General features: G+C 32.0%; 1 protein-coding gene across 1 annotated transcript; it reads left to right on the forward strand.

The window, feature by feature from the left end:
- Positions 1–6,075: 6,075 nt before the first annotated feature.
- Positions 6,076–7,005, forward strand: LOC105991499 (olfactory receptor 5K3-like). The gene has a single exon (XM_013024140.1). It carries the CDS (start codon positions 6,076–6,078, stop codon positions 7,003–7,005), a length of 930 nt encoding a protein of 309 aa, XP_012879594.1.
- The last annotated feature ends 3,962 nt before the right edge of the window (positions 7,006–10,967 follow it).

Genomic DNA, 10,967 nt, shown 5'->3' on the forward strand with positions numbered 1-10,967 from the left:
TCCTTCCTTCCTTCCTTCCTTCCTTCCTTCCTTCCTTTCTTCCTTCCTTCCTTCCTTCCTTCCTTTTTCCCTTCCTTTCTTCTTTCCTTCCTTTTTCCCATCCTTCCTTCCTTCTTTCCTGTCTGTATCTTCTGTCTTTTTTCTGCCTTCCTGCCTTCCTTGCCACCCTTGTCTTCCTCGCCTTCCTTCCTTCCTTCTTTATCACACAGGATATCCTCACTGACTTTGAATAGAATGGCCTCAAACTTGTGACGTTCTTTTTCTTGCCTCTACCTTATATTATAGGTATAAACAACAAAATCCAGTCTTACCATATTTTATGACAGTAGAATGACAAAAAACACAAAGTAAACAAATTTCTGTGGGCTCACTAGTTATTGAGGAATATGGTTATCTTAGTGGTGTGTATTTCCTTTCACTTTTTACACCTTTAACACCTTCATGCCTATATTTGTGCTAGGTCCTTGTGTTTTAATTTTCATTCATCGGTTGGACAGTGCTACAAAGCATTCACTCTGCATCCACTCCAGCATTGTTTCTTACTTTCTGGATGATAAACATTCTGACTGTGTAATAAAGAAAACATGAATATGTATCAATAAGCAATGACTTAAAGTCCTTTGGGTGTATAAACACTGAGACTTATTTTAAAAGAATATAAATTCTAAAGGTTTTAAATATATATATATGTATATATATATATATATTAAAAGAATAATGCAGAAAACAAAACCTTGAGCTAACATGTAACCCTGAGGAGACTAATTTCCACAAAGCATCTGATCTGTAAACCCAAACCAAATTAACAAAACTTAAAGAAAATTACACTTATCATCATACATTTTACTCATAAATTAATATATTTAATTAAACCCCTCTTTACAGATATATAAAGATAATAAAAATTAAAAAATTAGCTTAATTAAACAAAAAGAAAAATGTACTTAACAGACTAATTTTTGAAACAGTAAAAATATCTAGAAGGACTCTTTCATATAGGAAGGAACATGGGTTTCACTTTCTGCATAGAGAAACTTTCCTGTAGAAAATATTTCTATGTCTTAGTTGAAAATATAAATAAAAATGAATTTTGTTTTGAGGTTTCATTAAGCGTTAAGACACACAAAGCAGAAATTATCCATGTTTGTGGAAATCATTGAGTCATATGCTATCATCATGAGTCCATATAACAAAATCTTTCTTTTACATCTTCTATAAAGATAGGGATAAAATTAACACTATAGTTTTGGTGCCCTTTTGCATTCTGACTGTTTCAAAGATACTTTCTAAGCCAAGAGGTAGATGAGAGGGAACCTAGACCCCTCAGAAACACCAATATTATTACGTTGCTGTTATGTGAAAATATTCCTGGTATTGGGAAATTCCAAAGTAGATGTCACACTGAATTTTACTTTTAATGACATTAATTTTAAAAGAAATCAAGACATTGGTTCAATAAAATTTTCTTACTGAAGGATGTGTGAACTGAAATGTGAAAGATAAAAGATTCAAAACCTTGAATTTCAGTTCTTGTCAAAAAAAAAATTTCTGCCTGAGCCAGGGTGTATAAACCTTATATTAAGGTCATTATTAAAATGCTTTGGAATTTACAAGTTCATTTCCCTCAAGAGTATCTAAGGCTATAGTTCTTAACTTCTGAGCAGCATAGAGTAAAATAGTATTGTAAGGCATACAATATTGTAAATGATACAATCTCTGTTGAGAAGCATACAATTTGTGTTACAATCACACTTACGTGATTGTATTTTCAAATCTTTATTCAGAAGGTATGTAACTGTGTATCCACATGGTTTAAGAAGAATTGGACAAAATGTTTCATTTGGTTTTCCTAGATCAGAACTACTTTTGTAGATATTTGCCCTAAGAAAATATCTTTTCCATATACTAACTTTTCGAGAGAAACACTTGGTCCTGAAATGATATATTTTTACAAACTCTTTTTAAAAAAGCTATTATCTTTAAGTAGTTGTACAAAGAATATACATATAACAACGTAGCTTATTAATACAGTGCATCTTGATTAGTATCACCTCCTTCAACATTCTCATCCCCTTCAATCCATCTTTCCCTTATTTTTCTTAATTTTGTGATATATATAATGAATTCTTGACTGCATTCTCCCCTTTGTCTATCCCCTTTCCCTCGTTCCCCACCCTCAACTACTCATTTCCTGATGTCAATTTTGTTGGGCTTTCATCTAGTCTTTTTGAAAGATTATACTATTTGAGCTGTCCATGGAATCTATTTTGCTTCAATTAATTTACTTGTACCCACTTTCATACCACACAATGTTTACTTACAGATTTATAGGTATATTTTATCTATCACAAATGAGGGAAACCATGCAACCTTTTTTTCTCTGGGTATGGTTTACTTCACTTAATATAATCTTTTCCAAATCTTTCCTTTTTTTATAAATGATATGATACCATTTTTTCCAATTGATGCATAAAATTCTATTGTGTGTATATACCAACTTTTCTTGATCTTTTCTTCCATTGATGAGTATCTAGGTTGAATTCATATCTTGGCTATTGTGAATAATGCTACAATGATCATGGTTTTGCTGCTAGTTTTAGGGTGGCTTTGTTTGTGTTCTACTGGATAAATGCCTAGGAGTGAAATTGCTGGGTCATAGGGAAGCTCTCTGTGTAGTCCTTTGAGGAACCTCCATACTGCTTTCCAGAGTAGCTGAACAAGTTTACATTCCCACCAACATGGTATTAGAGTTCTCTTTTGGCTACATACCTGCCAGTACCTATTTTCTTAGTTGTGATGTACAGTATTATTCTTTCACTAGTAAAACTCTGAGAATTTGGTTGTGAGAATTTCAATAAAATCTTCATAGTTTCTCACTACTTAGTTTCTAAGATTCTTACTACTAACTTTCCTGCTTGGGTTAAGAAAGCATCCCTAATGTTTTACAATTGTTATCCCAAAATAAGAACTAAAATTTTCCCCAAAGATACTATATATAACACTTTGCTTTGTTTTTTCTGTATGTTTTCTGATTATATTTAAGTTAAAACTTTTAATCATACTAAGTCATAATTTTGGCTACATGTCCCATGCCAACTATGTAGCTGTTTTGATAAACATGAAACACTTGGAACAGGTACTTAATAGTATTCACATAAATTTCTACAAATGATAGTTTTTATTGAACCAGTGCCAGGTTATTATACTTAAAATAATTAAATGTTTTTTATTTTTTTCTTTTATATTTTCCCCCCTCCCCCCAATCCCAATCTTTCTCCTAAATGTTTTTTATTATACATATGGTTTTAACTTTAATCTCTTTCTTAATATCTTTTTTATTTTCTTTAAGTACTTGTACAAAGAAGCTTCTATTCAAAAAAGCAGTTTATGAATACAATGTACTTATAACTTGTTCTTTACAAAACTTCTGGCATATCAGGTAATTTGTGCTTTGTTTTAGCTATGCCCTTTGTGATAGTATGCTAATTATATACTCAATACATCATATCTGCGGTTATGTTACTCTTGGTTTATCTATCTTAAAGAAATCAATTTTACTACTACTTATTTGATAAACAAGGGATTTACTCTATATTAACCTTTTCTCTTGTTTTCTTTCTTTGCTTTTTACTTTTCATTAGCTTCATTATTAATAAAATATACAGAGGTATAATAAAAATAGTTCATAAAGTCCCATGTATACTTTATCCATCCTATCTTATTTTGAATATGTTATATAATCATAGTACACTTACCAAACTAGAATGGTAATACTAATCCAATAATATTAAACTAATCTACAGGCTTTATTTTATAACTCAGCAGTTTTTCCCTAATGTTGTATTACTGTTTCATAATTTAATTCAGTATGTCATTTGCATTATCATCTCTCCTTAATTTCCTCCAGTCTGTGATCATTTCTTGGCCTTCTCTTGTCACTCATGGTCCTGACAATTCCACAAAGGTTTGTCCAAATCAGGCATGTATGAGTAAGCCTGTGATCTTAGTCATGCTTGATTCAGAGAACAGGGAAATATATTCAAAGCCAGACTTGGCAAAAAACTGTTGTTAGACTAGATCACAAACCAGTGGCTGAGTGAAGCTATGTGCCTGCTATCCATTCTATCTTTCATTCCATTCTTAAAATCCTTTTATTTTTAAATCCATCTTCCCCCTAGACACCATGTAACAAATCTCTAGCCTAGATATAAACATACTTACATACATTTGGACTACTACTTTATTTCTAGTTTAATAATATTTCAAATTACTGTACTTCAATGGTACAAGGGTATTATGTTCTCTAGATGTAAACTGTATTTTCAGCGAGTTTGTTGTCTCTGTTATATGTTCTAACTGATTCATCCTAAAGCAACTTAACACTAGGTGGAGCTGTAGTTTGTCAGCAATACCACTTGACTATCACATCACTTTGCCATAAAACTACTCTAAGAAACAGCCATGATATTTTTAGGTTAGATCAGTGGTTGGATAAGAGTCTCTCACTTTCCTGTTTCACAAGTACCAAGGCTATCAAATATATAAGCTTCAACCAACCCACTTTACTACACACAATAACCAAGATGATCACCAAACAGATTTCAGTGAGGGTCATTTATTTTATTCCTACTGTCTCATAGTATATCTTTAATTAATGTCAAGTGGTTTGTATTTTAGGACTTAGTGTCCCCAAAGAAATGCACTGATGTCAGGGAAATTCCTTTAGGATCTCAAGAAGTCTTTAAATTTGCAAGTATAATAGACATAATTACTACCACTGACCTAGTATGTAAGATCTTCATTTCCTTAAACCAAGCTTTTTGGAAAACAAGGTACATATATATTCTAACACCTTAACAGTAAAGCAAACAGTGCACTAGCAAAAACCTCTTTGTGAAATCTAAGTAAGAGAAGCTTCAAATTAAATTTTATTGCTAATTATACTGCTCAGAAATACATGTCTTCACGTTGCTAAAAAAATTTTCATTGTTCCTAAATTTAATTATTTTCTATCTTTCTATAGTCAATATTGAGTGGTATGTGGTTCTAAGATGAAGTAATAATATGGTAATTCATCTGTATTTCTCATTATAAAATTTCAAATTATATAGGTAAAATTACAGAAAATCAATTAATAAAGGCATGCAGACAGAGTAATTTGTCAATGACTTTATAGATTATATACAGTACTTTTATATTTTAGAAGTTTTACATTTAATGCTTTGGAATAAAGAAGTTTTTATTGTTTTCTTTTTAATGCTTTGATTATGGAAATATAAACTCATTTTCACCACAGAATTTATATAATACCATTCATCAGTTATTATGTCCCAATGAGTCATTTAAATAACAAATAAATGACAAAAATCAAAAGAAATTTTGATTTCAGAATTTAATTTCAACTTTATGCAGAGAATTATGGAGATCATTTCAAGTAAATTCCTGAAAAGTGGTAAATAGCTTTCAATGACTTTTCTCATTTTGTGTTAAAATTCAGAGAGTAACGATCCATCGTTTTGCTAGCCTTCTAATTCTGTCCACATATATATTCTTATTGCATTTTTTTAACTTTACTGTAAAGATGAGGAACAGTGGGATTACAGTTATATAAGATAAAGATCAGATAAAGGGTACATTTCTTTTTAAATACTGTTCCCCCTCCCTAATTTTCTCTTGATTACCACTTCCCCCCTCCTGTTCCCCTTCCTACAACTCACCCCCCTCCCTGCCCCCCCTCCTTGCCCCCCTCCCACCCACCCCTGCCCCTCCCCACAAGATTATACAGCAGGACAAAGGATGAACCAATGCAACAATGATACTCACTAGACACTATGTTGGAAATCAACTTTACAACCCTATTGCATTTTATGATGAAACAGAAAAAAAGTTCAAAATGTACATTTTAATTTAAAGAAAGATGCTATTTAAAAATTACTGATTTGTATGGTATTTTCACAATTAAAAAATAAAAGAAATTTCTTTAACTGTTACGAAAGAAAAAAGGAGCAAAAAATTTTAAACATTCAATTAAAACCCTGTATCTTCATAATTCCTATCTTAACAGACAAGGTAATAATGAATGGGAACAACTCCTACAGGACTGAATTTACCCTCACAGGATTTACAGATAAGGAAAACCTAAAGATAATCTTGTTTGTGGTGTTCTTTGTCATCTATCTGGTCACCATGATGGGGAATCTTGGATTGGTGGCCTTGATTTACATGGAACCCCGTATTCACACACCAATGTACATCTTTCTGGGAAACCTGGCTCTCATGGATTCCTTCTGCTCCTGTGCCGTTACTCCAAAGATGTTAGAGAACTTATTATCTGCAGACAGAAGGATTTCCCTCTATGAATGCATGGCACAGTTTTATTTTCTTTGTTTTGCTGAAACTACAGACTGCTTTCTTCTGGCAGCAATGGCCTATGACCGCTATGTGGCCATTTGCAGCCCTCTGCAGTACCACACCAGAATGTCCAAGAAACTCTGCATTCAGATGACCGCAGGTGCCCTCATTGGTGGAAACGTTCATTCGATCATTCACGTAGGACTATTATTTAGGTTAACTTTCTGCAAGTCAAATCAAATCAATCACTTTTTTTGTGATGTCCTTCCATTGTATAGACTTTCCTGTGTTGACCCTTACATTAATGACTTGATGATACTTATTTTGTCAGGGTCAATTCAAGCTTTTACTATTACTGTAGTCCTAATATCCTATTTCTATATTCTTTTCACTATATTCACAATGAAATCCAAAGAGGGAAGAGGCAAAGCCTTATCTACCTGTGCATCCCACTTCTTATCTGTGTCAATGTTCTATGGCTCTCTTCTCTTTATGTATCTTCGACCCAGTTCAGCTAATGAAGGGGATAAAGACATATTTGTTGCTGTTTTTTATACTGTAGTAATTCCTTTATTAAATCCCTTTATTTATAGTCTTAGAAATAAGGAAGTTACAAATCTTGTGAGAAAGATTATGAAAAAGATAATTTTATAACACTGTAAAGCAAGTACCTTCTGTCAAGGAAATGTTATATATATATATATATATATACATACATACATACATATATATATATATATATATATATATATATATAGTGTATGTGGGGGGAATACCATACAGAGGGGTTACAATTACATGAGCAAGGTAATGAGTACATTTCTTATCAAGCATTATTGCCTCCTCCTTTGTTATTTCAACTTAATAACACATATTATTATTTTAGAGGTAGTAAAAACATTTTTTCTCCCCAACCCCTCCCCCCCCCCGCGCTGCGCCAAAGTTTGCCACTTTGTACTCAGAACTTTGACTCATTAAAATAGGGTGACATCCATCTCAAGATGTTTCAGAAAGACAACATTCTATTAAAATATACTTGCCAATATAAGTAATAGTAGGATCCGTCAGAAGTGAACTAAGATATTGTAGTCAAAAATGACTCTCTTAAACAATTTACTCTCATTTTTTTTTTTTTTTTTTTAATTGTGAAAATACTGTACAGAGGGGTTACAATTACATGGGCAAGATAATGAGTACATTTCTTATCAAGCATTGCAGCCTCCTCCTTTGTTTCCCCTTCCCATCCTCTCCCTGCACCCCCACCCAATACTCCCCAGCCCCCCCCCCCCCGCCCCCTCACCGGAAGTTGTAAGGTTCATTTTCGACATAACGACTTGTACATCTCATTGTTGCAATGGGTCCACCTGTATCCCTATTTAAACGATTTGTTTTTCCCCTTCCCCTCCACAAATTATACCGACATCAAATACAGTGAAAGCAGGGGTTATACTGTGGGGGAGGGATATAAATGTGTTAGAAACAATCACAAGAAAGAAAGAAAAAAACATTTGAGTCCATATCTTAGGGTTCATTTATTAGAGTATTTTTGTAACATGGTTGTGATTAAAAATTATGGTCTTCATAATAAAATGATTAGTGTGTTTATTTTTACATAGTTTGTAACTTTGCCATCACATGTGACACTCTATTGACTGATTATCTATTAAATCAAAGTGTTTTATGCCTTTGTTAGTCATTTGTGCTTTGTTAGTCATTCGGCTTTCCCAAAGCCTGAACTGACTCCAGTCAAAACTCTCAACACCTTCATAGCATTTACAAAAGATGAATATATTTGCAAATAAAGAATGAAATCATGAATAGCTAAACAAAAATAAATATTAGGAAAAACATTTAATTGAAAATGTACTATCCTCTGGACATTAAGCTATATATGTCTTAAATACATATATGTGAGTGTGTGTATGCGTATATATATATATATATGTGTGTGTGTATGTTTGCAAAATCATTGCTATAAATATATACATATATGTATAAAACTGCGTATTTACTTATATACATATCCATATACATGAATACAACAACCAAATACAACAACTACACTTTTTAAATAATTTTCTTGAATAAAGTCCTATACATTAAAATAATGAGTAGCTTGTTTATGTTCATCCCAACAGGTATGATGGTATTGAAGTTGGCATCAATATTTCCTTTTTCTATAAGCTTGATTATAGGGAGACAGATAATTTCATTTCTGGTAATTGATTATTAAATAGCATTGCAAGTAAATTGTACCTTAAAATGAAGATGTTTTTCAAACCTACAGAAGAGGCTAGAAAATCTGGTAGTTAATATCAAATATCCTCTAGACCTTATGATTGATCATGAAATTCATCATGTCAATTTCTATTGGATAATTAATTGGATGACCTGATCTAATTATTACCTTATTACTTTGTTAGTCTTCAATTACTAGGTCATGCAAAGAAGAAATTTATGCTTTATATTCATGTGATATAACAAAATCAGGAGATATGTATACAACAGGGTCCAGAATATAACAGGAATTATTCTGCTAATAAGCTATAATTTGCTAGTGAAGAGAATAAAGCCTTATTTCCAAGCAATAGGTGTATTAAGTTTGGATTAGCTTATGAGTATATTCCATAAACTTTATATGAATCCCATATGCCTTCACATCAATTACCTGTTTCTAATTTTGTAGTTCTTCTGAGACAAAAATATGATGAAACTTTTCAAAATAGATATCAAACAGATATCCAGAGACATCTGTTTTCTGACTTAATTATAAAGGGTCCAATAAAGGGTTATGTGTTGGATACTTCAACAAGGTTTCATGATGTTTTTACAGTTAGAATTTAATGTACAACTCCTCTTTTAAAGGACATTATCAGTCAGAATCAAGCCCACTGATTTCCTTTCCCTATTGCAATCCTACCAATATTTTTTATGTATGTCTTCATCATCTACCTTAAATTTTATATGGAATTTCACACAACCGCTGATGAGACTTACTTATGATATTATATAACTTGACACCAGTGAGACAAAGTGATTATTTTCTGGAAAAGTGATAATGTATATTGTTTGTGTTCAATTCAAGAGTATTTTTAGAGGGTTGGGAGGAGTGGCTCAGTTGGTAGAGCACTAGCCAGCGAATGAAGAGGTCAGGAGCTGAGTTTGTGTTCCACGCTCAGAAAGCAAAAAGAAGAGATTCTTTTTACTGAACCCAGAAATCTTTCTATCCTTATATTCTCTATCTTGGTTATGTTTTTTTGAAAACTGCATGCTACTTTGGTCATCATTCCATTGTGCACTCTTGAATAATATCCATAGCAGAAATGTCTCTTTTATAATTAAATCAATAAATATCGAGGGCTATGAACAAATCAACAAGATGAAGATAACCATCAAACAAACGTTAGTGAAATTGTTTTACTTTCTTGTCTTACAGGACAGCTTCAATTAATTTCAAGTGGTTTGTATTTTTAGGACTTTCAAAATGCATTGATGTCATTGCAATGAATTCCCTTTGGGACTGAATGGAACAGTTTAACTTCACAATGTAAGGGTCATAATTAAGAACAATGACCGAAAGGTTGCCTCTAAGGTTGTTATTCATCTCATCCTGAATACTTGGATAGCAAGGTGCAAGTACACATTACAATTCTGACACCTTCACCATAAAGCAAACAATGCTCTAGCCAAAATCTTTTCTCTGTAAAAAAAAAAAAAAGAAGGTAAGGAAATTACATTACTTTTAGCCACTATATTTACTTTTCAAAATTAAAAAGAAGGTAAGGAAATCACATTAATTTTAGCTACTATATTTACTTTTCAAAATTGTTTTTACCTTTTCAATATTCTGAAATTTCAACTCCCATTTTAAATGCCTTGGTTTACTTTTTAAAAAAATGAATAGTATGTAATTTTAGCATGAGGCATTACACTGTTACTCATTTTATTTTCTAAATAATGAAAAATGCAAATTATGACAGTGAAATTTAAATAATCCAGTCAAAATGTGTGGCATGCATATTAAATGTGATTTCTAATAACCATTTTTGGGGGAAACATATATATATATATGTGTATATATATGTATATGTATATACACATATGTATATATATACATATGTGTATATACATATACATATATGTATATATATGTATGTATATATTTATATATCTTAAGATGATCACATTGAAATTGCTGGCCATCAACTTCACCAGAGTTGAGATTCCAAACAGCTTACTAAGGATCTGTTGTAGAGTAATGGAAGAAAGTTCAGCATTCCCAGATCAATAGCAAGGATCTAAGATTGTAATGAATTCTGTCTTCTCTCCATAGAAAGTTTTTGTGTTACTCAGAATTATAAACAGGACAGGTCTTGTGCATGTTATCAGAGTCCTATGACAGTTATGCCCACAGCAGCCCCATAGTACTGCATAATTCCTGTCTCAGAATTATCTAAATATAAACCTGAAGACATTTATTAGTAATAAAGAAATAGTAATAATACATTTAAAAGCAAAATCAATACAGCTTTTAAAGAAGAAATTATAAATTTTCCTGTCTAAAAGACATGCATCACAATTCAGAATGGGAGATTGGTACAACCTGAGTTATTCAG

The sequence above is a fragment of the Dipodomys ordii genome, unplaced genomic scaffold (genome assembly GCF_000151885.1).
Source record: "Dipodomys ordii isolate 6190 unplaced genomic scaffold, Dord_2.0 Scaffold73, whole genome shotgun sequence".
Classification (NCBI taxonomy): Eukaryota; Metazoa; Chordata; class Mammalia; order Rodentia; family Heteromyidae; genus Dipodomys; species Dipodomys ordii.

Coding starts and splice junctions, on each gene's coding strand:
- LOC105991499 (XM_013024140.1), top strand. CDS start 6,076: ATGAATGGGAACAACTCCTACAGGACTGAATTTACCCTCACAGGATTT.